Here is a 27294-nt window from a genome sequence, read left to right on the forward strand (position 1 = left end):
TGCGTGGGCCTGTTTATTGCATAAATGCAGGTAGACAATTGCAGTTTTATTTTGAGATTTATTATAAATATATATTTTATAGCACTATCCTTTTGAACGGCCAAGTGTTTGATATCTTAATTTTAATGTAAAGATTGGTAGAGAAGGTTAATTTAGGAAATTTGTAATGAATTTGAACTGTATATTTTTATTGCTTATTGTCACTTGTGTGATTTGTAATGACCCCAGTAAAGTAGACAATGAGCCGGTTACTTACTTTTATAGTATTTCTCAAAGACATCATTTTTTCTGCCTTTTTGGTACAGATGTGCCAGCTGTTTCAAATCTTTTACCCTGTCACCCAAAGATAAGATTTGAAGGTCCCTCACAGTGAATGGCTGAATATTCTGGATTTGTCCAGAACCTAAAACAAAAATATGAAACAACTATTAACACAACAGGGCTGTAATTGTGAAATCAACAACACATTGTTCATTAACAGACTGTGGCAGGGTCGGACTGGCCCACAAGGGTACAGGGGAAATCCCCGGTGGGCCCCACTGTCAGGACCCTCACCCACTCCTCTTGGGGTGCATCAGGATCATGTTTGATCTTGGGTGCTTGATTTGTTTCTATGGAAATTACACCAAGATTAGCCCTCCTGCCAATCAGAGTTGGTGGTACTGACACACAACTGTGTGGGGGTGTAGCTAAAAGGTCAACAGTGATAATGTCGCCAATTATAATGCTACACCACAGTGTCGTCAGTCAAAACATGCTCACAATATCGACATGTGAAATGTCGACACTAGGGTTAGCCTGATTAGAGTTAGGGTGCGGGAGAGGGGTGAGGCACTAGCGGAAGGATTAGGGTTGGGGACAAGGATTAGCAGAAAAATACTTACCTGAACACCAGAGGATTGGAGGGCTGACCTAGAAGTGACGGTCAAATGGCCACCGTGACCAGAAAGCTGCGCTGAAGCTGCTGCAGGTGCCCGGAGCAGGTAGATCACTGTTGGGCCACCGGGGTCCATATGTCGACATTTTAACATGTCTACATGACGGATATCAACAGGGTTGATGTTGACCATATCTACATGATGAATGTCGACATATAAAACCAATTGTGTGGGCATGTATGAACACTGGTGCCCAAGAGAAATGTACTTTAACCCATTGAAGATGTTTGTTATTTTGTATGAAGTATACAGATGTGAGTAAGGGAAAATCGGCATCCTTACATCAGGCTGTGATCGCAATGTGAATGCAAACATTTACATATTACCGTTGATATTAGCAACTGCGTTGCATGCGTATAAGCAGAATAGCGATCTGCAGTGAATCAGGTCCTGTGTTGTAAGTGTGTTCATCTGCCTGTTTGTTTGTGTCTATGCTCAGACATAAATGGTTCAGCAGTTGCTGTTCCTCTCATTCCCAAGTGGTCAGCATGTTTATTCAAAACTACAAATACCCAAATATGGGGGCCCTTCAGTGTGTATAACAGAGGCCTGGCTGCACTGGCACATTTTTTCTTATGAACAACATATTTTTTACTGAATAACTGTGAAATAAATTGTCTCAGCAAACAGGGATATTGGAGTAACATTTAAGGGCTTGATGCAGTAATCCAAGGCATAGCATGCACAGGACTAAATGCATATACAGTATCACCCATATGCAGAGCTGCATGTATCTTTGCAAGAGGACTGCCTCAATCCATACACATGCTTTACTACTAGCCATGGGTATGCAATCGAGAAGTCTGCTGACATTTGGATCACAACTGCAATGGCAGCTACATTTACGCATGCAGAGCCATTGCGAAAATATGCTAATGTTTACAATTGTGTGCCATCACAGCACAACATAAGGACGCCCACTTCCCCTCACTCACATCCGTGATATTTTGCAAGTCTGCAAAACTATCTGTATCATCGATTACCATCGGAGCCTCAGACACAAATGCACGAGGTCAGACCTCACTCAGAAATTGCTAACCTCATCGCACGCAGTGAGATCTCAGGCTGCGTATGCCATTGCAGTGACTAATTTATGCACGCTCCTGTAACTGCGTTCAAATTCACTGACATGCCTGCGTTTCGCCGACCACCCCTTCATTAACACCCCCAAACTCACTTCCTGTCAATCACTCTGCGATGGGTCTGCGTAGTCACTGCGATCCCAGTACGATCACAGTGAGACCTTTCTGCACTGTGATGCATGTACAGTACGCAACAATTGGCCGTCTGCGTGCGTAATCACAGTTGCGATCCGTAATGAATCAGGCTCTTTGTCTTAGCGACAACACCGCAGCAAAGCCCATTTATGCCCCCTCAGCTGCAAGTTATATATATATATATATACAGTCAGGTGCATAAATATTGGGACATTGACAGAATTCTCATATTTTGGCCTCTATTCACCACCACAATGGCTTTGAAATAAAACAAACAAGATGTGCTTTAACTGCAGACTCTCAGATTTAATTTGAGGGTAATTACAACCAAATCAGGTGAACGGTGTAGGAATTACAACGGTTTCTATATGTGCCTCCCACTTTTTAAGGGGTCAAAAGTAATGCGACAAACTACACAATCCTAAATCTAACTTTCACTTTTTAATACTTTGTTGCAAATCCTCTGCAGGCAATTACAGCCTGAAGTCTGGAACGCATAGACATCACGAGACGCTGGGTTTCATCCCTGGTGATGCTGTGCCAGGCCTCTACTGCAAATGTCTTCAGTTCCTGCTTGTTCTTGGGGCATTTTCCCTTCAGTTTTGTCTTCATCAAGTGAAATGCATGCTCAATCGGATTCAGGTCAGGGGATTGACTTGGCCATTGCATAACATTCCACTTTTTAGCCTTAAAAAACTCTTTGGTTGCTTTTGCAGTATGCTTCGGGTCATTGTCCATCTGCACTGTGAAGCACTGTTCAATGAGTTCTGAAGCATTTGACTGAATATGAGCATATAATATTGCCCGAAACACTTCAGAATTCATTCTGCTGCTTTTGTCAGCAGTCACATCATCAATAAATACAAGGGAACCAGTTCCATTGGCAGCCATACATGCCCACGCCATGACACTACCACCACCATGCTTCACTGATGAGGTGGTATGTTTTGGATCATGAGAAGTTCCTTTCCTTCTCCATACTCTTCTCTTCCCATCACTCTGGTACAAGTTGATCTTTGTCTCATCTGACCATAGGATGTTGTTCCAGAACTGTAATGGCCTTTTTAGATGTTGTTTGGCAAACTCTAATCTGGTCTTCCTGTTTTTGTGGCTCACCAATGGTTTACATCTTGTGGTGAACCCTCTATATTCACTCTTGTGAAGTCTTCTCTTGATTGTTGACTTTGACACATATACACCTACCTCCTGGAGAGTGTTCTTGATTTGGCCAACTGTTGTGAAGGGGTTTTTCTTCACCAGGGAAATAATTCTTCTCTCATCCACCACAGTTGTTTTCCATGGTCTTCTGGGTCTTTTGGTGTTGCTGAGATCTCCGGTGCGTTCTTTCTTTTTAAGAATGTTCCAAACAGTTGATTTGGCCACACCTAATGTTTTTGCTATCTCTCTGATGGGTTTGTTTTGATTTTTCAGCCTAATGATGGCTTGCTTCACTGATAGTGACAGCTCTTTGGATCTCATATTGAGAGCCGACAGCAACTGATTCCAAATGCAAATGTCACACCTAGAATCAACTCCAGACCTTTTACCTGCTTAATTGATAATGAAATAACGAGGGACTAGCCCACACCTGTCCATGAAATAGCTTATGAGTTGATAGTCCCATTACTTTTGGCCCCTTAAAAAGTGGGAGGCACATATAGAAACCGTTGTATTTCCTACACCGTTCACCTGATTTGGATGTAATTACCCTCAAATTAAATCTGAAAGTCTGCAGTTAAAGCACATCTTGTTTGTTTCATTTCAAAGCCATTGTATTGGTGAATAGAGGCCAAAATATGAGAATTCTGTCAATGTCCCAATATTTATGCACCTGACATATATATATATATATATATATATATGTGTGTCCGGCACGTAGCCCATACTTGTGTACTCTCAGTTTCAGAGCATGTACATTATGAAAACACAAAACATATGCCCCGAAAACAGGTGTACACTCCAATGTGCGTTGACCACTAAGGGCCATATGTAATAGGGCGAGAGTATAGAAAATGTAAGAGTTTAGGAGTAAACTCTCACACTTTTTAAACTCGGCCAATGTAATAGGGTCTGAGAACATGAAAACTCATATGTTTTTAGACTCAAAAAACTCTCACGATTTAAACTCTCATCCAGATGTTTTCCCATTTTGAAGACAAAACTCGAACAATGTGAGAGATTACTGCTAAACTCTCACATTTTCGAAACTCTTACCCTATTACATTTGGCCCTAAGGGTTTAGTAGCAGGCTTGCCCCAGAAAGTGCAAAGTGGAAATATTGAATGCAAGTAGATAAATAGCAAAAAAATTGCATGTTAGTCTTCAAAGTTGTCACCTGTGAAGTGCGTTTAGACACTGCCATCTTGAGTCAGGTAATTTCCCTAGGTAGACTTTTGGAAAAGCAGCTTGAGAAACTGAAGGAGGACCTGAAACTAAGCGATTCCGCTAAGTAGGTCGGACTTGTAGATCAAGGGCCTGATTCACTACGGATCATATTATTGCATACGCATGCAGTTCAACTGCAATAACATACTAATTCATTGCGATCGCAATGCAAACTCAACACTACATAAGGACGCCCACTTTACATTGCACACATCCGTAATACAATAGCACAATAGCAAAACCATTGGTACAATCGAGTAACATCGCAGCCTCACACACAGTTGCACAAGCCCTGACCTTTCTCAGAAATTACTAATTACCATGCAAGCTATGAGACCTCACTGCGTAGGCAATCGCAGTGGATAATTTATGCACGCCCCTGCAATGGCATGCGAATGCACTGGCATGCCTGCGTTTCCCCGACCACAACCCATCACCACCCACATATGGTGCTTCCTGTCAATCACTCTGTGATGGGTCTACATAGCCTCTGCGATCACAGTCCCGATCGCAATAGCTAGTTCGCGCACACGCACTGTGATGCATACGCATGCGTAGAATGCTACAATTGGCCGATTGCATGCATATTCGCAGTTGAGAATGGTAATAAATCAGACCCCAAGTTCTTTATTCGCTTTGCCAGGATCCAAGGGTTGTTAGTATCTTTAAATTGGATCAATGCATTTTGGCGACTGTGCTCTATCCTAGTAATACTTTGTGTCTTTGTTTCCAATGGACACAGATCTGAAGAGATGTAAAGAGCTGTTGCTGAGCAAATTGCCAGCTCAAGCGGCATGTGACACAGTGGTGTCTCATCCTTCAGTTTCTCCAACAACTGCGGCTGCCAGAAAAAAAACTTAGCTTTTCTAAGAGACCCACTTGTGATGCAGATGAGTCAACGTAACATTATGACTTCTGATCAGGTCTAAAAGAATTGATGCATAACTGATGAGTAAAATTGTATTGGACCTGATGATGCAGAACTGATGAGTACAATCGGATTGGAACCTATGTTTGTGATACGATCTCCAGTGACCACTCCTAGTAAGCCATCTAGAACTCAGGCTACGAGGTCATCTGCCACTAACAACTGCCCGTTGTTCCCATAGAAATTAATTCCTCATCGGTACTTAGGCGGCCGCCTGGACTTACTGCTCGGAATAGTAGCATCTTACAGGAGTGTTAACTGGAATTCTGAGATGAAAGGAAAGAGTCTTGTACAGGAAGATCAGATGATATAGTTGGAGAGATGCGGTTTGGAAGCAGATGATGTGAAGTGTGCAAATGGAGCAGCTACTGAGCCGATGGTGCAGAAAATGTGCCGATGATGCGGCCAAGGTGCTGATGATGCGGCATAGGTGCCGATGGTGCAGCAATAGTCAGGGAAAAACAGTAAAAAGGTAATGTTGTGGCTTTGAGAGCTGATAGTGCAGCAAATGTGCCGATGGTGCGGCTTGTGTGCCAATGGTGCGGCAAAAGCCAGTGGTAGGCAGTCAATGGTAATGCTGTGGCTTTGGGAGCAGATGTTGCGGAAAATATGCAGATGATTTGGCAAATGTGCCGATGGTGCGGCAATAGCCGGTGGTAGACAATCAGTAGTTATGCTGTGGCTTTGGGAGCTGATGGTGCAGCAAATGTCCCGATGGGGCAGCAAGAGCCGATGGTAGAGGAGTAGGTAGTCGGAGGTGCAGCTTGGAGAGCCGATGGCAGCACGATGGTGTAGGTGGGGCTTGGAAGCCATAGAAGAAGCTGGAGAGGCAGAAACAGCACGGAAGCTATTGGTGCGGCAAACGTGCCAAAAGTGTGGCAAGAGTTGATGTTAGAGGAGTAGGTAGTCTGCTGCGGCTTGGAGAGCCGATGGCAGCACAGTAGTATAGTTGCGGCTAAGAAGCCGTAGGGAAGCTGGAGAGCCAGAGATAGCACGGAAGCCACTTTGGGAAGGCCAACATCTGCATCATGAGGAGGAACAGAATGCTGTCCATGCAGCCAAGCCAATGGAACTCACAGATACACTATAGTCGGAGAGGCGGAAAAAGTCAAGTGTGTACAAATAGGAGGAAGATGTATGAAGATAATGTAGACACTGATGAGGGTGATGTTGATAATGACGACAACATCTTGCCTCCGTAAAGCCAGTTTGTATGTAGAGATTATTGCCAGCAGTGTCAGCTGCCCATTTGTAGTTTGTTTGTGAATGTCCTGTTTATATACAACATAAAGGTGGATAGGAGGGCCCAAGAACAATTCTATCTTGCACCACTTTTCTTTGCATTATGCATTGTTGGGGGCATTGCTGACTGTCTTTTTGTGTAGATGACAACATTTTTTATATTTTATCAAACTGCCATCCTGTCTGCCACTGTAGTGACACTGTCTCCCTATGTGCCATGTTGGTAGTTGAACTGCCTCATGATTGTGCTGCCCACTTTTTAACCAGAAAAGAAAACAATTTTAATAGCCAAGGATTCTTCACAATGGTTGCCAATAGAAGTCAAGAAAATGAGTTGCACTGCAGAACTAGAAACTTCAAATAAGCCTATCTTACACGAACAAATATTAATTTACGAGGCTTATACGCTGGCTATACTACTCCCCCTCCTCCCTCATAAATTTAAGTAAATTTACAAACTAACAATACTTCCTTCCTCTGCCATCAACTACTTACATACTCCACCTCCCTTGATCCTCTGATCTAGTTCTTGTATAATGAAAACATTCTTGGTTTCTAATATGGAGTTGCTTAGTTTATTAAACAACAAAACATGGTACATGTTCACTCAGTTGTAATTATTAATTAATTTCTGCCCTGGCAGTCTAGTGTGTGCTCTCCTTCTAGTGGTCCTGTGTGAAATGGCGCCCCAATCACTGTGAGAGGGACTTATATTGTATCCAAAACCCGTGAAATCCAACGCTGGGATGATGATGTTTTGCCTCGATTTTGAATCCGAGCCTGGCGGGAAAACCCCAGCCGGGACTTGGATACCCCTCCTCCCTGATAAATTTTCTTTGGAATAACATTTTTTTATTAAATTTAGAAACAAATCAATCCATCCATTCCCTGTGTTTCACTACATACATACTCTACTTCCCTCTGAAATAGTAATACATACTGGCACATCTCAGAGATGCTCTTTATAGGGGCTGGAGTTATAATACCTATGTATGGGATGCCGGCTGACGAAATCCCGGTGCCGGAATCCCGACTTGGGACAGAACACCGGTGCCAAAATCCCGAAGCAAATTCAGATGCCAATGTCAGAATCCCAACAGTTGGCATCCCAAACGTAAGTATAGCGGGCCGGGATAGGCGTTAGCCGCGGGGGGATGGTTAGGTTTAGGAACCATGTTGGGGAGGGGTTAGGCTACGGGGGGAGGTTAGGGTTAGGCTACGGACCGGGGGGGTTAGGTTTAGCCAGCACTGGGAGGAGTTAGGGGGTTAAGGGTTATGCACTATGGAGGGAAGGTTAGGTTCAGTTCAGGCACCAAGGGGGGAGGGTTAGGTTTAAACACTAACGGGGAGGGTTAGGGTGCATGGGGGAGGGTTAGGGTGAGTGGGGGGAGGGTTAGGATTAGGGATGTGCGCCGACCCCCGTATTTTGTTTTTGTTTTTAGTTTTGGATCTGTATCTCCTTCATGTTTTGGATCTGGATCTGGTTTTGCAAAACCACCCTTGCATGTTTTGGTTTGGTTTTGGATCTGGATCTTTTTTCTAAAAATGATAAACACAGGTAAAACCACATAATTTGGGCCTACAGTATTATAATAACTTAATAACATTTATTCCCAGTCATTTGCAGTCAATTTTGACCACCTCACAGCTCACAATATAGATTTTTTCATCTAGGTTAGGCCTAGAGCCAAAATGTTGCATCCAGCTAGCTGGCTGACTAAACTAAGCGACAGCAGTGGGCGGCACTAACATATTGCAATGAAAGGGGCATACAGGAGATGCTGAGTGTGACCATTACAATTTCTGGACATTCATAAACAATCAAATTCAAAATGTCAGGCAGCAATGCCCCAAACAGCACATAATGCAGAGAAAAGAGGTGCAAGATGGAATAGTCCTTGTGCCCTCCCACCCACCCTTATGTTGTATATGAAACAGGACATTCACAGTTTAACAAACCAATCATTTCAGCGACAGGGACTGCCAATTGTAGCTGAAATTATTGATTTGTTTGTACCCCATAAAACAAGCTGCCAATGTGCACTGGACATGGAAATGATCCCATAAACAAACTGGCTTTGCAAACACAGAAAAAAAAATACACTTTTTATTATTTCTTTTTTGTCCAGAACTTGGGGCCCATAGCACCCCTGACCGAGGCAGCAGCGATTGACGACACAGGCAGCACTAGGTTGCTGCTGTCTGATAACACTGCACAACAATGAAAATGTTTCCGGTGTGAAAATAGTTACTTCTAATTGATATTTCAGTATGCAAAGAATGAATATGACATTTAAAACTCTCGGTTAGCTCTGAGTTCCGAGATATAGCCCATTTATGACGATGTAGGGGTATTCCTAGTGAAGTGGGCAAAATGGAGAGAATCTTACCAGCAATCTACGTTCCGCGCAGAGGGGGCGGGGCCTAATGACACAATTACATGAATCAGTTATTTGTCCCCTCCCCTATTCAAATACAGGTTGAGTCTCCCATATCCAAATATTCCGAAATACGGAATTATTTTGGCATGACTGAGATAAAGAAACCTTTGATTTTTGATGGTTCAATGTACACAAACTTTATCTAAGGCACAAATTATTAAAACTATTGTATAAAATTACCTTCAGGCAGTGTGTATAAGGTGTATATCCAAAATACCCCTGGTCCCAAACATTTTGGATATGGGAGACTCAACCTGTATATGCGAATCACAGGATTACCCACACAAGATACCTGTGGTGCACTGAGTGACAAGCATAGTGAGCGATTCCACCAAGACATTTCAGCAATGGAACAAAGATATCAGGGTAGGTGAATCACTACTGTTGGACAGTGACAAGAGATGCCCCAAAAGAGGAGTACAAGCGACAAGCAAAGAGAAAGCACCCCCATGTATAGGCCACTATATTAGATAGTACTTTCGTATGCTGTATGTTTGTTTCGTATGCTGTATGTTTGTTTCGTTTTGTGTTCTTATTTGTGATTGACTGAATTAAAACAACTGTTATTTATTTTCTATCAAGAAAATATTACATTATTTAAAAATAGCTTTTCACTATGACTATATTACTAATGTGCATACAGTATAGTGCAAGTGGTGTAGCTCAAAAATAGAGCTAGTAAAAACATTCTGAAGTTATTATAGTTTTTCTTGACCTCAAATTAGTAATGTATGACTATTTTTAGAAAGGAAACAAATTAAAAGTATTTATTTGTTGTACAGTGTAATAAGTGCGGATAACGCACACACAGAAAAAAAAATACTCTTTTTTTTTTTGTCCAGAACTTTGGGCCCGGAGCCCTGACCGAGGCAGCAGCGATTGACAACACAGGCAGCACTAGGTTGCTGCTGTCTGATAATAAGTGTGGCTAACGCACACACAGGAAAAAAAATACACTTTTTATTTATTTTTTTTGTCCAGAACTTGGGGCCCGGAGCCCTGACCGAGGCAACAGCGATTGACGACACAGGCAGCACGCTACCAGCCCAGATGGACACAGCACAGCAGCCTCAATGGACACAGCAGTCAGCACCAGCCCAGATGGACACAGCAGTCAGCACTAGCCCAGATGGACACAGCAGTCAGCACCAGCCCAGATGGATACAGCAGTCAGCACCAGCCCAGCCCTACACTACCCACCCTGTTCACTCTCCACAGCCAGAGTGAAATGGCGCCTCCGCGGGGAATCCTTATACAGCAGAGATGAAAGCTCGCGAGAGGCTTGCCTCGGTTTGAGATACGGGGACAGCGGCGGAACCGTAAGCAAGTTTGGTTCTCGCCCCGGATCTTTAAGTTCGGGTGGGTTCGGATCTCTGAGATCCGAACCCGCTCATCTCTAGTTAGGATGCAAGAAAAGAGGGTTAGGGGGAGAAGGGGGGAGGGTTAGCATACTTACAGACCCCTGTTGGCATACTTTGGGATACTATTTTGACAACGGGCATCCCGACTTCCGGTATTTCATACCCAGCCCTCTTTATAGAACAAGATTTGGAAAGAATATGAGGATCTTTTATTTAGCTTTACAGAAATTATTATAATCACTGCTTTCTGCCTTATTTACCATCCTTACCATGAACATGTGCAATAGTAATGCCTCCAATCTCAGAGTCACTAAATCGCAGCAAGAATGTACCATTGGGCTCATTGCCGAGAAGCTTGTGAACATACTGCTTGCTGACGAAGCCCATTATCAACCTAGGAGAAAATATAGTTATTTATTAGGCAATTTGTTTGTCTTTGATGGTCTAATTCTAATGTGGTAACTAAATATGTATATGACACATCATTAAAGTATCATGTACAAATTAGGTAGCACAGATGGCGTAGCGGTTAGCATTACTGCCTCATGACATTGAGGACATGAGCTCAATTCCTGGTCTTGGCCCATCTGTGGCGTTTGTACGTTCTCCCTGTGCTTGTGTGTATTTTCTATGGGAGCTCTGGCTTCTTCCCACAAAAACATACCATTAGGTTAATTGGATTCTGACAAAATGAACTCTAGTGCTCGGGACTTAAGACTGATATCTCCAATGGGACAGGGATATATTCTCTATACAATGCTGCATAAATTAGTGGTGTTACATAAATAAATGATAATACATACAAATTTAGCATTTATTACCAATTTATAAATTTTGCATTTATTAAATAATAATACTGTCAAGTCACCTGTACTAGCATAAACCAGGCAGATATGTTACCGTTTTATCCTAGTGTAAACCTGTCACAAGTGCTCCTGTATCTGCTGGTGTAAAACACTAAATCTACTGTAACTCCAATGTCTCACTGTCTTTTCCTCTGCCTTTAGAGAAAATACTATTAGCAGAAATGGACCCATTTATCAACGATTTTTATTTCAACAGTTCATTTGCACTGACGTTTGCCGCAGTGTTTTGTGTTCTTTTGACTGTATTTAACATTGTCCCGGTGGTCGGCAAGCGGTAGTGTTATAAATGCAGGTTTTTCAGAGCCTGTCTGCGCTGACGAACAAATGAGGAGTTCCAAGAACGAAGCAGGACTAAGGAGGATTGGCTGGAATCTGGAGATGAGATCATCTCCAAGCACCGGCTCTTCCTATGCTGTGAACAGGATGCCGGCTCTTCCTATGTTGTGACCACAATACGGGCCACATCAACCCCGGATACCCATTCACACTGCATCGCGAGTCAGGTTGAACCCGGGTTCAACCTGGCCCTTTCACACTGCACAGTAACCAGATTCACGTGCAATAACACGGGTTATTGCTGGCAGTGTGAAAGAGGTTTTACCTGCTGCAATCACTATTATTAACATATCTTTCCTATTTTGCATCAGTCAGAAATACTAATATTATTTATTTATATAGCAGTCACAGCACCATATTATGCAGCACTTTACAAATAATATTCACCTATTAATACCCGTGCAGTTCTCTACCACACTTGCACACATAATCATAAGCTACTTTATGTTTGGCCTCGTCAGGGGGGAACGAGAGTGCCCGGAGGAATCCCACGCACACTCAGGAAGAACATACACATAGAAGTAGAACAAATTTTAAAAAAATTATTGGGTACTACCAAATTCTGTAACATTTACAGTAGAAGTTGCAAAATATATTTGATAATTTATAGTATAGCGTGAACTATAACCTTTCTTGGACACTCTCAGCCAATCAGCGCCTACTAATTTCACAGGAGAGTGACCTGGTCACTGTCACCCCCAGCTCCCTACAGGGCCGTATCGTCAGGGGCGTAACTAGGTATTTGAAGGCCCCATAGCAGAAGTTTGTAAGGGACCCTATGTACCACCCAATAGTGGAAAATTTATATAACACATGTAACTTTGACAAGGAAAATGGGCCTCCCTAAGCTCTGGGCCCCATAGTAGCTGAACCCCTTGCACCTATGGAAGTAACACCCATGATCGCCAGGTTTGTTTTTTATCTCGACCAGTAGATGCTACTTGGATAAAAGAGGGCCTGATTCTTCGATTTTGTGAGTATTAAATTGGAGAATGAGAGATGTGTGGGGGAGTGGTTATTTAATAAATTACTATAACAGTCCGGGTGTCTTGTCTTTATTTTAATATTTTTTACAGACAAAGTATAAGCGCCAGCAGACCCTTAATGTCCAGGCATGCTGGCACTTATGATTCAACAAGTGCCATCATGCCGGGGCAGGTTTTCTGAGACTTGTAAGCTGCATGTAAAGAACAATATTATTTAATTATTTCATTCTTTATTATCCCCAAAGACCAGGGAGTGTGGAGAACAGCTTCTTTTGTTTTTTTTGGTGGGGTACCAACTTTCCGAGGGATTCCAGCCCTGCGCTGGTTAATGTTATGGCGAGAGCCGTGACTAGACTTTTTGGTGCCCCGTGCCAGAAAGAGCATTGGCGCCCCCCTATTTTTTTAAATAGGGAGATAACACACCCGAAAAAGGGCCATGGCCTCGTGGGGAAAAGCTAGGGAAGAGATAGGGGAGGCCAGAAGATGCTGGGGATAAAATAAGAGGAAGCTACAAGTTAGAATTATAATAAACAGAAAATTGACAGGCCCAAACAGCGCCCCCTGCCCTGTGGTGCCCTGTGCCACGGCACAGGTCGCACTACCCTAGTTACGGACCTGGTTATGGCAGGGGGGCCTCACGCTGTGTGTCTCCCTGCTATAGCGTTATCCCCCCGCCTGGTTTAACATGGTGCTTATAGGAAAATAGGGGAATCCCATGCTGTTTTTATCCCTTATTTTCCAATACCAACTAAGGCTGAGAGGACTGCTTATGGATTTGAAGGGGGGACCCCACTCATTTTTTTAAACATTTAAATTAACCATTTAGTCACTTTTAGAGATAAAGAATCCTGCACAAATCATACTGATCATACTGATCTGTGCAGTGCTTTCAATACACTGCACAGATACACTTATGGGGTTTTAGACAGAGAGAATACGCTGAACATTGCCGTCCGTGTTCTATTGATACTAAAATCCGATAGTAATTACTGTATTTTTAGACATAAACATTTCTCCACTTGTCCTCTTTAGAAGGGTTAACACATCTCCGCCATAGTTGTCCTGATTCAGAGGTGGACACAGTAGCAGCTGCAATTGCGTTGTATTACGCAGCCGTGACTGCCTCTTTATGCTAATGCCACAGCCTTTGGTGTTCCTACCGAGACGCTCATCAGCTGCTGCACTAATCTGCCACTGTGCATATTAAAAAGCACCATCGGCCGTTGCACCAGCCCTGCTAGTGACAGAGAAGCCGTGACGAGGCCTAGCAGCTTCCCATGTATTTGCAAATGCATGCAACCAATATCTCTGAATTTCTATTACCATATAGTCTTCATATATTGTTGCAAGTATAATTCAGTGTGCTGAGGAACAATAGGGGGTTAAACCCCCCTTTTTCTCCTATGGATGCCCAGAAACTGCTTCTGAACATGGTCGTCGGTGTCAGTGAACTGCGTCTGTAGATGCTGACGGCGACATGTTCGTATCTGGCTAGCCACCCCCCCCAGTTACCACCCAGAAATCCCCACTGATATTGCATGGATCTACGTACAATCTCGATCTGCATCCTTGTGCGGTAATCATAGGGACACATGCGCAGTGTGACTCGGATACATGTGCAGACTGAAAACTTGGGCTGCTTGTATCCGATGCCGTCCCTACATTCACCTCTGAGACTTGTGTCCTCAAAGACTTGGGACTTAGGGCCCGATTCAGACCCCCTCGCTAAGCGGCGGATGCACGCTATGGCCGATAGTCGCTCATCTGCGTTTGCGATCGGGAATCGTGCGCTCGTAGCCCAAAGACTGAGCGATACTTTAAGTGACAGATAGCACCAGTGGCGTAACTATAAATTTTGCTCCCCCCTGCCAAAAAAGTTTCAGACGCCCCCCCCATTCCTCCCCCATTCCCCCCCCCCACATGGGATTTTGGTAAAATAATTACAGGGACGTTTATACACAATTTGGCTCCCAGTGCAAAAGTAAAAAATGTGCCCCCACCCCCCCTAGACAGTTTACAGTATTTTTCCTCCTTATAGTAATGCCCCTTACACATTATTCCACACCCCCTGCACCTCACATTACTTGCTTCCCCCCAAACCTCTATGCCCCATACTACCTGCTTCTCTCACCCAACCCCCGAACCTCACACTACCTGCTTCCCCCCAACCCCTGCGCTTTACACTACCTGCTTCCCCCCCCACCTCCTGCGCCTCACACTACCTGCTTCCCCCCCCACCCCCTGCGCTTTACACTACCTGCTCCCCCCCACCCCCTGCGCCTCACACTACCTGCTTCCCCCCCACCCCCTGCGCTTTACACTACCTGCTTCCCCCCCCACCCCCTGCGCCTCACACTACCTGCTTCCCTATACTACTCCCTGCACCTCACAGTGCTCACACTACTTTGCCCCAATTACAGTACCTCTCAGTCCCCCTTTGCTGACAGAGACCGGCTGCATCTCCTCCTTCCCATCCACAACGCTCTCCGTGGGCGGCTCGGCACCAAGCAGGGCACTCCTTTGATCAGCGCTGCCTGTGGTCGGCTGCTTCTCCTCCCCTTCTCAAGGCAGGCAGTGGGTTCTCCGCGGCGGCTCAGCACCCAGCAGGAACACACACACATCTTCAGCACTGGGATAGAGAATCGGGTCCCCAGTGCTAGGGCATGAAGGCAGAATACAGTGGCAGCTTAAACTTTGAGCCGGCTTCTGAGGATGGATCCCACGCAGCGTCCTCATCTGCACACACTTGAGCGGCCGTCCTCAACGTTCCCCTCCCCGACCGTGCACACACACACACAGTGACAGCAGGGAGGCGGAGCTGAGGAAACTGACGGGAGGGTGGCGATGCTGAAGACAGCGTCGCAAGGAAGCGGAGCAGTGTACAGTTTGCTGGTACAGTACAGCGGGGAGCCCCTGGGTCCTTAAGCGTAAAAGACGCTAGAGATCTCTAGTGTATTTATCCTCCTATGCGGCGGCCATATTTGGAGGGCCCGTTTTCAGCAGATTTCATGCGGACAGCTAGTCGAAATGGAATCTGCAGCCCCCAAGCCTCTGCACCCCCAAGCCATCGCGGAGTCGGCGGGGGCTGTAGTTACGCCACTGGATAGCGCCGTTTGTGGGTGGTAACAGGGGAAGGTGCTTGTGAACGGGGCAGTGGTGCTGCGAACGCAGGTGTGTCTGGGCGTCAAAACAGCGTTTTATGGGTGTGCATAATTAGCATGGAAGCATCATTGTACACGTCACTTGGTTGTATTTCAGCCTGCAGTGATTGCAGTGCTTGCGGTGGGGTAGGGTCTATCTCAAGCGCTGTGTGCTGCTCCGATGGCTCTCAAAGGTTCAGATTGATAATACAGTTCCTGGAGATGACGCGTGCTAACAAAGTAAAGTGGGCATCTTTATACCGGCGTGCGCTCACTCTGCCATCGCTCTCTAAGACATACACCAGACAGTGCGATCGCGGAATTTGCATACCCGGCCCCTTTTAACTGCGAGAGATCGCAGATTAGCGTCCGGGTCTGAATTGGCCCCTTAATCCTTGTATCTTCAGACCATCAAAATGAATCAATAACACTAAGACAGGACTCTATTTAACATATGCATTAGGGGCCAGCCTGTGTGGGGCTGGTGCTCACAGTGACATAAATAAGTAATCATTTGCATAGTGTTTAGTAACACAGTTGAGACTTTTAAGTTGCATAATATTGTTTCTTATGTTGACTGTTGAGCAAAAATCACTGTGAGTCACAGTAAATTAATTACTAGATGGTATAGATGAAAGGGAGGAATTCACTGCACTAGGTCTTATGATGTAATAATGAATGATCAAATTGCCATATATAAATGTGATATTTAATTCAGAATGTTAATATGTTTCCAATGATCCCAAAATCTTTATATACAGTAAATGTCCTGTGTTGAAGCCCTCCTCCTCATTAATCTCTCCACTCCTTCCCCTACAATCCTCAACCCCACCCCTAGTTTTTCCCTTTATTTGTGTAAGTGCTATGACTGTAAGATTCTGTATTTCAGAAAAGCTGGTTACAATGGATGAAGGTATATTTGTGAGCTCTTTTCCTTGGATGCACTAATTAACAGACATATTAATATGTGTGCTTGATGACACCGGTGTATGCCTTTTGGGCTATACAGAATTTTATCCAAAATGATTCAGCCTGATTCTCATCAAGGTTTCTCACCCGTCTGACCAGTAATCTCTTAATTGCTTTTTGGTGAGGTCCACAACTCCATCAAACCACTGCCAAAATGTAAAGTTTCGTTCCTGAAGTGGTTCCTGTAAAAAAGGAGGCGACTGGTTAGATGGATTCAGAAAACATGGTTGGATCCACCCTCGCTCACACAAAAATGTGAAAAACTTATCGCTTATAAATTGTGTTCTCTTATCGGCACAGCGAGTCTGGCGATATTATTGTAAATACAAGAAATGCATTGAAAAATTGAGGGAGGGTATGCAAGGGTACAAAAGTTTACTTTTGTACCCTTATGCTAAACATTGTACCCTTATGCTAGACATTAATATATAATAATTCCTATGTTGAATGCTCTCCAGGTTGTGAGAGAAGTTGTATGTCTTCTTGCAGGGGCGAAGTCAGAACTTTGTGTGCCCTATAGCAACATTTTGGAGGGCCCCTGACCCAATTCTTCTTAAGAGACACCTCTCTCTGCAGCGGTTGTTCATTTTATTATGTTAACGTTATGCCACATTATAATGCCCCCAGTTTATATTATGTCACATTATAGTGCCCTCAGTTTATATTATGCCACACTGTATCACCCCCAGTTCATACTGTGTACATTACAATGCCCTCCCATTCATAGCATGCCACACTGCAGTATAGTGCCTCCAGTTCATATTGTGCACATTACAGTGCCCTCCTGTACATATAATGCCACATTACAGTTCCTCCAGTTCATATTGTGCCACATTATAGCGCATCCAGTTCATATTGTGCCACATCACAGTGCCCTCCCATTCAAATAATGCCACATTACAGTTCATCCACTTCATATTATGCCATGCTACAGTATAGTGTCCCCAGTTTATATTGTGCCACATTACAGTGCCTGAGTTCATATAAAACATTAAAGTACACTTTAGTTTATATTATGCCACATTACAAAGCACCCAGTTCAGATTACAGTGCCCCAGTACATTATAACAGCCATTACACCCCACCCCCCTTAACATTATAACATCCACTCCACACAGCAGTCAATGAATATGGTATGTCACCCCATTGGGCAGCCGATTCTACATTGAAGGCTGGTAAGAGATTATATACCATATACGTCTTATGTTTACTCACCTTATTTACTAATAGTGACGGTTCAAATGCTCTATTCCTATTGGAAGTTTTTAAGTGTTACTTGGCATGGCAGACCCACGTCTGCAGAGCCCTAGGGCTGCGAAGATTGCCGTTTCCAGGCAGTGTAAACATAGCAAAGGATGGGGCAGGGAGCAACCAGCTCCTACCTGTCAGTGATACGTCCTAATACAGGAGATACCACTTTGAGTGGTGATTTTCTTAATTTCAGTACACTGTCCCTTTTTGAGAAAGTCCTAAATTACACTTACACAGTCCACAAAGCCTGAAAGTGGGCGTCTCAGCACTTGTACTCTCTGTCACACGCTGGTGCACAAGGGTAAGGCTGAGGTTAGCATTTGCATATTTCCACAACCAATGTTGAGACAGGTTTTTTCTCTAGCGAATGCATTAGCGTCAATCTCTGAATAAGGCCCATAGAGCACAGGTTTTCAAATTCAGTCCTCAGGACCCCAAACAGTGCATGTTTACCAGGTCTCCTCACAGAATCACAAGTCAAATAATTAGCTCCACCAGTGGAACTTTTAAAATTTGTCAGTGAGTAATGAATACATCTGTGCACCTGGAAAACGTGAACTGTATGGGGTCCTAAGGGTCGAGTTTATGAAACTCTGCCATAGAGCACTAGATATCAGGAACATTGGTATTCAATATAGATTCATGTAGCCAACCTGAGGAGTTAATTCCTTTTTCACATTGTTACCTATAGGGGATTCTGGATTTCCCTTACAACTCACAGTGGCAGCTAAATGGACTAGGGTACCTCTGTTTAGAGGAGTAGTGTGGACCTGATCTTCTACCATGCACTGAAGGAGAAACCTGTTCTCCAGTAGTGTCGAGCTTGCTGATTAGCTTAGCTGTGCTTGTAAGGGGCACACGGTAGCACAGAAGATGGATCATATCAGTGTGGAGCTTTAGGGCAGGATGTACTAAGCTTGCGGTGTACATCCCGCCAGTCACTGCAAAAATACTAATCGCTTATGTACTAACATATGCGATTAGTATGGCAAAGGACAGCTTTTACTATACGAGCTGCCCTTTGTGAAGCTGCCGCCGAATGGTAGGAGGGTCTCCTCCCCCTCCTAGCCCCAGGAGCTTCCTGCTGGTGACCTCTGCAGGAAGTCCGGGGCTCCTCCTCCCTGCACTCGGAAGAAGAATAGGAGGAGAAGGAGGCTGGGGACCCAGGAGGAGCACGCAGGGGCTGAGGTGAATGAGGCGGTAGTGAGAGGTGCTGGGTGACTGTGGGGCGGCGAGGAGCAGGATGCGGTAAGAAGCCAATAGGCTTCTATAGGGTAATGCCAGAATAACCTGGCATTACCCTCCGCATCGAAAATCGGGCAGCCGGGGCTTAGTACCTCTTTGGCTCTATATAAAGAACACATATTGCCAGAGCCATAACACATATTGCCAGAGCCATAGTTACACCCTGTGCCTGCCCCGCCCACTGAGCGCGCAACATTAAAACATTGCGTGCATGACATCATTACGTTGCACTGAAGGGTGTGTGACCGGCTGCTCTGGTAAGTGCAGCGCTGAATGGGCGTCCTCAGGCTGCATATACTGTGCAGCGGTCCCGTATGAAGCATCCACAGGATGCTCCAAGGGTGCTGCACTAGCAATCCTGGCTGCAGGGTGCCGTTCCAGACACCCTGCTAGCCAGGAACAAGGGCAGGAGGGTGGCCATGCCACCCACAGAGCCCTCTGCGTTCTGTGCAGTGGCACCGGTCACCAATAGCTAGTTACGACCCTGCATGTTGCTGTTTTCTTTGTGCATATTTTTCGATTCCAACTGTAGGTGTAATGTATAATAATCCTTGTATATGAGCAATAAACCCCACTATTTCTACAGGATTCTGTAAAATGCCTATTATCTAGTGTAATTATTTGACCTACACAGAAAAGCTGACACTTTAATCCTTTCCCCAGCTCTGTTTTTTAGAGCCCGGAGTCAACACTCTGCTTGCTACCCTATAATCCTAATCCTAAATGAGTGGGCCGAAGATTCCAGCCGTAGTCACCAGCAAAGAGGTGCTGCAGCAGCTACATATACCAACCAGAAGTAAGCAATTCCAAGTGTCAGTGAAGGAGTCTAGTGGTGGTAGTGACTATTGTCCTACAACTGGTGCACATTAGGCACTTGCAGTCAGCGTCTGGTGGCCAAATAACAACAGTAATAGTGGTCAGTAATGGCAGGTCACTGTTACTGAGAGTGGAAAAAATAAAAATAAATGAATCTATAAAACTATAGCTAACCAACATCAGTACAAACATTTAACAATTTTTATTTTCTAATGGTAATATTTATTTATGTTGTTTACGGAGTTGGGAAAATAAGTTTCAAACATTTGAGCAGAGCAATATGCATATAGTGAGCTACAAACAGGCAAATATTTTCAAACTAGGCATACCGTACAAATATAAATTAAAGAACATAATAAGCACTTTCAGGGAATACTCAATCATCATCATCATCATAGTTTATTAAGGTGCCACAAGTTCCACAGAGCCAGACATGCAAGAAAACAATTAAACTGAATAAAACAAAAGATAATTAAAGTACAGTATGTATGTAAATTCTACAATTTACATAAATACAATCCAGAGCATGTGCAAATAATGCAAATCATGTAACGATCATACAGTTAGAGATAGCACAATGGTTGGCCAGTGTGCAAATGGCTAAGCACAAGGGGACAGACATGAGATATTAGGTTCAAAGGGTTCTGCTTTTGAAAGTTTACAGGTTAGAGGGGAGGAGTAGAGGGAGACAGAAATCGATGCGACAGGGGCATATTGGACGAGTGATGGGAGATACATCATGGGATAAAGGAGGTAGCACTGATGTAGAGGAGGGTTTGGAGGGACTGTTTGAATGAGTTAAGGTTGGGGGAAAGCCTTATCAGACAAGGTAGAAGTAGTTATCAGAGGGAGCAAAGGCATCGGCCCTTATTTTTGGCCATGAATACACTCCTTTTACTAGTACTGCTCGGAGAGGCCCAACACATACAGTACTACAGCTCCCACGTACATAAAGCCCTTGCTTCTAGGGAGATATTTTGACTGATATTAGTAGGGATGTGCTCCGACCCGTGTGTTTTGGTTTTGGCTTTGGTTTTGTATCTCCTTCAAGGTTTAGGATCTGGATTTAGTTTTGCAAACCACCCTCAAGTGTTTTGGTTTTGGATCTGGATTTTTTAAATAAAAAAAAATAGATAAAAAGTTTCAGATTTCTGGAGAACCGAACCGCACATCTGTAGATATTAGTGAAAGCGTTGGGAACCTATTGATCTTTCAATTTTTGGGCCTGTAGGTAGATGAATTTGGGGCATGGTGGAAGAATATTTCGTAGAATGCCATCTTTTAACAAAATACACAAATTCTTTGTAAACATGGATTCAATTTGTTATGTTGTTTTGAGCAGCGAGTAATGAAAGCCACACTTAAACCTTCCAATAACTCCTTATTTTCTTAGTAGGTAATAGGAGATCATTCTTTGACATATCACTGACTTCATCCAATGCTTTGTTTTAAAGGTATAATTTATATAATGTTTCTAAAAATCTGTTTTTCATTTTCTTGGCCTGGGAGTCAAATGTATCTTTTGGTGAACATTTTCTATGGAGATGCATATATTGACTCCTTGGTATATTGGTCAACCATTGCTCATAACGTTTACTTTGTGCACTTCTACACCAGTCATGCCCACATCATGTCATCCTCCCAGCTAGATATGTAGAGGTTTGTATAACTGGTTGCAAACCTGGTCTCCATTTTGGTTCCAACATCCTTTACATATGAGTCATCGTGATGAAATCATTAGTGTAGGATGAATTTTACCCCTTCTAGAATAAAGTCTTGCAGTTTGGGGTCCATAGGACTTCCTTCTAAACTCCTTTTAGTGGATCTTAGGCCACCTTCAAGTTTGTTTTTAATTTTTTAAATACATCTTTTGTATCGTCAAGTTGTTATAGGCTGTTGGTAAGGTTCGGGTGTGGTGCAGACTTTCTGAGGCCATGGACCCCAGTTGTCGACAAGGCACTTTGCCGGCTGGTGGTGTTTCCATAATGGTGTGGGGTGTGTTCACGTGGCATGAGTTGGGTCCGCTAATTCACCTGAACACGTCATTGACAGGGAACCATTTAATTGCATTGCTCCATGATCATTTGCAGCCCGTCATGGACTTCATGTACCCCCACATCTATGGAATATTCTAGTAGGATAATGCACCATGTCATCAGTCCCAAGTTGTCTTAAATTGGTTCGAATAGCATTCTGGAGAGTTCAGATGAATGGTGTGGCCACCATGTTCACCCAACATTAACCCAATCAAGCATTTATGGGGCATGGTGGTGAAGTCCATTCGCACCCAAGATCCTGCACCTACAAATATCAGGGAGCTGTGGGATGCTATCCAGATGGCATGGGTCAACATCTCTCCATAGGTCCACCGTCCACTTGTGGAATCAATGCCACCTCGAGTTGCTGCACTTCACTGGGCTAGAGGGGGTCCTACATGATACCATGACTTTTGGCACTTCAGTCTACTTTGATAATAGATACAGTACAGTAGTTCTCCTTGATCAAAAACTCCACAGTGGTTTTATCTACAACTTTGCTATCCTGATATTTTGTAATCAGGCCTTTAAGAGATTCTAATATTTTATTAGAGGACTTTGATCTTAATTTCTTGTAAGTATGGCCATCTTGCAGTTGTCTCATTGCCTCCTTTATATATGCTTTTTTGTTGAAGATAACAATCCCTCCCCTTATCCGCAGGTTTAATAATAATTTCCTGTTTACGTTTTAATTGTATCATGGCCTTTTTTTCTTCATAGTTTAGATTGTATTTAAAAATGGCAGTGAACGCCTTCATTTTCTCTAACTATTCTAGGATAATTTTTTGGCAAGTACAGTATTCACAAAACACACTTTTGCATGAGTGGGGTTGAATATGGATTTGGGTTTAAAGGGATTTATAAGTTCCTTTGTTACATCAATGGGGGTCAATCCAATTACCCGCAAAAGGGGCCAGTTGCACCCAAACTCGTACCACTCGTGGCCTTTTCATCTGCCCGACCCGCACATTTTTGTATGCAGCCCTATGGGGTTGAAAAAAAAAATTTGGTGCAAACAGCCGCACTTACTCGCACTGCAAGGGGACTCACGGGTAATTGGATAGACCCCATTGTCTCTAAAAACATTTTTTTCCCAGAAACAATTTTTCAGATAAATTTATGAATATCAATGTATAAGGTATAAGTCAAAATATTTTATTTTATTAGTAGGGCAAATGTCAAACACTTTCAAGCAACGATCTCCTAGCAGATGTTAAAATATGATAGGTCACATTAAATAAATTAACAGTTCTATTCACAGTTACTACTTTATTTAGTGTTAACCTTTTAGAGCAGCATTTTTTAACCACTGCGCCGTGGCACACTAGTGTGCCTCAAGCGGTTGTCTAGTGTGCCGCGGAGGTCAGCTCAGCGCACTTGTACTGTAGTGTGTTTAATTCATGTGGAGGCCAATGTAGTGTGTTTTATTCCTGTGGAGGCCAATGTAGTGTATTTTATTTATTTATTATTTATTTATTACCAGTTATTTATATAGCGCACACATATTCCGCAGCGCTTTACAGAGAATATTTGGCCATTCACATCTGTTCCTGCCCCAGAAGAGCTTACAATCTATGGCCCTGATTCAGAGCCGTTCGTTAACAGCAGTACGCTCGTTGCGTTCCGATGTTGAGTAACCGCGCATGCGTCGGTGTTACACTGCGCATGTGCGTACGGCAGATTGCGAGTTTTTTTTGTCTCGTTCGTCAAATAGCGTACAGGAAGTGACATGTCAAATGTGATTGACAGAACAGGCCGTTTTTGGGCGTTGACGGGGGTGGAGATGGAAAAACGCAGGCGTGGCGAGGCGTTTTTTGGGCGTACATACATTAACAAATGCGAACGTCAAATGTGTTCGTACCAACTCATACGTCACTGGATGATCCTCTTTCCCTTCAAAATGCTCGCACAGCTTAGGGGCTGGATAACTCGACCACAGTGGCGATGGCCTTCTCCTCCGTCCCGGCACTCCACAATGTTGCATCGATTAATCATGGCTTGTCAGAAACTCAATTAGTGTTGGATTGAAAAACGGCTTGGTATGTGTTTGGAAAGCAGTTTTTTTGGATAGCACAAAACCGAACGCAGGTGGAAATCATAGCTGCTAATGTCTGGATTACACAATCAATTAGCGTACATTTGTGGGGGTGTATTTTGGCCGCAATGTGTTCGTTTTTGGACTATTGTAACAGTAATGTCATCATGTTTAGGTTTGGTCCCTCATTTTGTGTTTGCAAGGTGATTTTTCCTCCTTAGGTAATGTTTTAAACGTTCCTTAACGAGCCCTTTTTTTTCAATGTGTAATTGTTTAGTTTGAACGTTGTTGGTTTGTGTGCCCGGATTAAATGTAACCCATTTTTACAATAATGTCAGAATACAAAGTCGTACATTTGTGGTAAATTTATTGGTATCCCACAAAAAAAAAATACACATATTTAACTCAAACATTTTTGGCAGTTTTCATTCCAATATATTTATTAATTGTGCAAACAATAATTTTTGGGTAAACGAAAATTAAAAAATTAAAAACAATTCACAAGAAAGGAGAGGGAAGTTTTGGCCAGAAAGGAATATGAGGCAAGCACAGAAGGAGTGTGGGAAAAGTAGCCAATGGTGTCACCGTTTTTTCGCCCGTTTGGCTGGGGGAGGGAGGGCGCCAGACCGGGTCCGGGATGTAATCGGGCTGGCCTGTCCAGAGGCAGAAGTTGTGGCCTCTGGACTAGGCACAGGGCTAGGCACATTTGGAGGATTGGCTGATGTTGTGCCAGAGGTGGAGGATCCTGATGTTCCGGCAGGAAGGGAGGTCGGCTCCACCATGTGCTGGCGAACGAGCTGCTCCAGGGCAGTGGCGATGCGGATGTTGGCCCTGGTATTTTCCGCCAGGGCTTGACCAATGGTCACGTTGGCCGCAGCATTTTGCTCCAGGGCCTCAGCCACCCGTACCAGACTGGCGTCCATCCTCTGCAGAATCTCCGTATGGAAATCCGATTTAAAATTGAGTTCTGTGAGGAGGGACACTGCCTGCGAGGGGGATTGCCCTGGACTGGCTTCTGCAGGGTCCTCAGCCGGACGTACTGGTTCCTCCCCTGCAGAGCCAGCAGAAATTCTGTGGCCAAGGCTCCCCTCTGGAGCAGACTCATCCGCCTGTGTCTCTGTTGGAAAAATGAGAAAAGACTCACATTAGAATCTACATATTGGCACAATAACATTTCAGAGTTGGTGACATCACAACATTTACCTGGGACAACATGAGGAGCCGCAAAGTCTGGCATGTCCGTATCCATGTTGGACACGCCAAACACCTCCACAGGCTGCACACACCCCTGTGCCAGCTCTTCTAAATCAGTCAACTCCAATGACACAGGGGTGGGACCCCCACCTGTCCCCCTAGCATGCCTAGCCCTGTCCGCCAGTTTTTGCTTCAGGCGATATTTGAAGTCGGCCCATCTGTGGGATGAAATTGGAATCATTACTTTTTTTTTTATTTGGTTTTTGGTTTTAGGGTGGTCAAGTGTTTACTTACCGCCGTTTGACATCCCGGGCTAGACGGACATAATAACCCACCCTATTGACATCCACGGCTACCTCTTCCCACATTCTCCACTTCTGGCTAGCACTCATATTCCTGTCTGCCTGTGGCAGGATGTCCATACATTTCTGAATCAAAACCTCCATCTCCTTTCTTGTGAATTGTGGCTGCCTTTTCTTTTTGGCAGCTTTGCCCGGAATACTGGGCCCAGCAGCCTCTTCCATGTCATCCTCCTCACCTATGTGTGTAATTTTGGAGAATTGTCAACTTCACAACTTGCACAATATTATGTTTCTAATTAATCATTGAGTCAAAATGCATGAAATACTTACCGCCTGACTGTTGTCCATTGTTTCCCTGGTCTGTAGCCATGTGTGAGCTTCAAACTAGAAATACACCAGAATTGTGTTTTTGTCTCGTGACGTGCGTCCTTATTTTGCGGCCGCATCATTGATTGTGCGTTCCTATGATCCTTCCTTAATTTGTGCGGGAAACGAAACACTATTTATGGCTTGGGGCGTCTCGAATCGAGGTGGCGTTTATTGAATATTGGAGGTTACGTTGGTTGGAGTTGATTGTTGGCTGGTGTAGGAGATAGCGTTTTTTTAAGTTTTTTTTTTGGATTTATTCTTTTTTTGATTTCCGTTCGTTTTTTTTCCCTTTTAATTTTTTTGGTCGTTTCCAGTTTTGGTAAGTTTGGGGAAGTCTAACTTTGGGTCAATTTGTCTCTCATTCTGGTGTCGATTTTTCTAATAAGTTTTTCCCGTCATTTCATCTCTCTTAGGTTTTATTTTGGCTCTGCCCCAAAGACATTTTGTTCCGGATTCTTATATATTATCTCTTGGTAAGTTCATTTGTTAAACTGTTTTGGAAATGTTCTTGTTTGTCTGTACGCAACTTTGGTTGGCCTTACACATGTAACGTTTGTGTCTGCAAAATCGAACTCTGTGTTTTTTTAATTTTTTTTTACGCGGCGTTGTTGTAACTTGTATTAGCGAACTAATTAGCGCATTTTTACTACTTACTATTGTGACTTGTATTAGCGAACTAATTAGCGCATTTTTACTACTTACTATTGTGACTTGTATTTGCGAACTAATTAGCGCATTTTTACAACTTACTATTGTGACTTGTATTTGCAAACTAATTAGCGCATTTTTACTACTTACTATTGTGACTTGTATTAACGAACTAATTAGCAAATTTTTACTACTTACTATTGTGTCTTGTATTGCGAACTAATTAGCGCATTTTTACTACTTACTATTGTGACTTGTATTAGCGAACTAATTAGCGCATTTTTACTACTTACTATTGTGACTTGTATTTGCGAACTAATTAGCGCATTTTTACTACTTACTATTGTGACTTGTATTTGCGAACTAATTAGCGCTTTGTGAAATGTTTATTCATCCCTTAAAATTGTTTGTGTTTTTTCGGGAGCATTGGTTGCTTACATTTGGCCTCAATTTGACGTAGTGTGCGCAACGTCGTTTTGCTCTTTGCCTAAATGTGTGTGTGTCCCCTTTTCTGTTTTTTCTTGCTTAAATTTTTGATAATGACATGGCCAGCATAAAATGATGTATATTTTTGTTGTGATTATTTGCA

General features: G+C 43.5%; 1 protein-coding gene across 1 annotated transcript in view; it reads right to left on the reverse strand.

Moving 5' to 3' along the window:
• STAT6 (signal transducer and activator of transcription 6) overlaps nucleotides 1–27294 on the reverse strand; it is a 248504-nt gene that overhangs the window by 19824 nt on the left and 201386 nt on the right. The window contains exons 14-16 of the mRNA XM_088473126.1: nucleotides 16897–16991; nucleotides 10782–10906; nucleotides 257–403 (exon numbers count right to left, since the gene is read on the reverse strand). Of these exons, the coding sequence (XP_088329252.1) occupies nucleotides 257–403; nucleotides 10782–10906; nucleotides 16897–16991 (367 nt within the window). The remainder of the gene's footprint in view (nucleotides 1–256; nucleotides 404–10781; nucleotides 10907–16896; nucleotides 16992–27294) is intronic.

This window comes from Taudactylus pleione, unplaced genomic scaffold (genome assembly GCF_031769625.1).
Source record: "Taudactylus pleione unplaced genomic scaffold, aTauple2 ptg000130l, whole genome shotgun sequence".
Lineage (NCBI taxonomy): Eukaryota > Metazoa > Chordata > Amphibia > Anura > Myobatrachidae > Taudactylus > Taudactylus pleione.